This window comes from Bremia lactucae, linkage group LG7, assembly GCF_004359215.1.
Source record: "Bremia lactucae strain SF5 linkage group LG7, whole genome shotgun sequence".
In the NCBI taxonomy this organism is placed as follows: Eukaryota; Oomycota; class Peronosporomycetes; order Peronosporales; family Peronosporaceae; genus Bremia; species Bremia lactucae.
The window spans coordinates 2,730,690-2,732,291 of NC_090616.1; the positions used below are offsets into that span (position 1 = coordinate 2,730,690).

The 1,602-nt window shown below is 56.3% G+C and overlaps 1 protein-coding gene across 1 annotated transcript; it reads right to left on the reverse strand.

Moving 5' to 3' along the window:
• Positions 1–1,118: 1,118 nt before the first annotated feature.
• CCR75_009818 (uncharacterized protein) lies at positions 1,119–1,340 on the reverse strand (the record flags this gene model as incomplete). Its single annotated transcript, XM_067967855.1, has 1 exon — positions 1,119–1,340. One exon carries the CDS (start codon positions 1,338–1,340, stop codon positions 1,119–1,121), a length of 222 nt encoding a protein of 73 aa, XP_067822987.1.
• Between the last annotated feature and the right edge of the window lie 262 nt (positions 1,341–1,602).

Sequence of the window (1,602 nt, forward strand, 5' to 3'; positions counted from 1 at the left end):
GTGGGCTTACTCGGCGCTTATGGCGGACGTTAAGGCGTTCCCTACATGGGCGATCTTTAAGACAAGGACTCGCTTCATGTATCAGCCGCCGAAAACGAAGTGTTGCTTCAGGCGCACTTCTTTGATGCGCGAGAGGCGAAGCGATCTCTGCAAGAGTATGTGCAAGAGATGCGCTCGCTGTCGACGTCCATTACCGTAAGCCCGATTTTGGAGCACATTGAGGTGCCCACGTTTATGAACGGACTACGGCATGGCTCATCGCGACAGGCCCTTATCAGGAAGGTGCCGTCGACGATGGAAGAGGCAATCCAAATTGCCTTAGTTGAGTAGCAATCCTACAACAGTGATTTGGCAACAGCTTGGTGCTAGCCGTCGACCGAGAGGTCAGATGCCACTCCCATGGAGTTGGGCTATTCAGATGTTGTCTGCTATAAATGCGACAAGCGCGGCCATATGATGGCTCGCTGCTATGCCAGACCCCCTGCTGAGACAATTATGCCCAGCAGCAGGACGCCCTTCCTAAAGGGTGGTGGCAAGATCCAGCGTGCGAGACGCATGAGTTCTGCATCGACCACTGAGGGGTCGGGAAATGCAAGAGCGAAGTAGGGGCGGGATGCCCTACTGACGCGGACTTTGAAGCTACCCTAGTTTTGAGTTGTCGAATAAAAATGATTAGCATAGTCCCTGAGGTCCCGAAATTTCCCCCCTCAACCCTGCTAGGTGATGACCTTTCTAGTGGATTCGGGTGCATCAAACATTTTGTGAAACTCGCGCTCTAAGAAAGAGACCGGCGATGTTTGAGTCGCTTTGCCAGGATGGCAAGACGAGAAGAGGCGACCGTTCGTTTAGCGAACGGCGCGCTCGTTAAGTCTGAGAAGGTTCAGGTAGAACTCGCCTTCAGCTTTAGTGACTTCTCTTGTAAAGAGAGGTTCACAGAAAAGCGCACGAGGCGGCGCAGCGCAAGGCCAAGGTGATCACCCGTGCTGCCGGCAAGGCAGCGCAGCTCCCCAATGTCGAGGTGCGCGGAAGCTTGCTGTCGCAGAGCGCGAGCGACAGCAAGCTGCGAAGGCCAAGGCCCAGGCGAAGGCGGCAATGAACCAACAGATCCGTTCACTTCGCTATGGGCAACAGCGAACCTCACAGAGGAAGCCAAACAACCCCACACCATCGACGCCTGCCAAAAGTGCCCAGGGGACTGCGGCTGGCGATGGTTCGACGACAGCGAAGAACGCTGGCGACAGTGTGCCGAACAGCGCGAGCGACAGCACGCCGAATAGCTTGGGCGACTGCACGCCAAACGACGAAGGTGCCACCACGATGAACGGTACATACAACTGCATGGTGGACGGCGCGGGCACCAGCACGCCGAACGGTGTCGAGTCACCGACGACCAAAAGCAACGACGATCAGGAACGTACGAGCATCAACGACGACGAGGAGCTCGCAGACACGCTGATGGAATCGGTCAGCGACCTGAATGACCCGATGCGAATCGAAGATCTCGGGCAAGGCGAGGAGTGGTCGAACGGATCAGATTGTGATGACAAACACGCCACCGTAGACAACAGTCCGGCTACGATCCCAGGATGCGAGAGGGGCCAG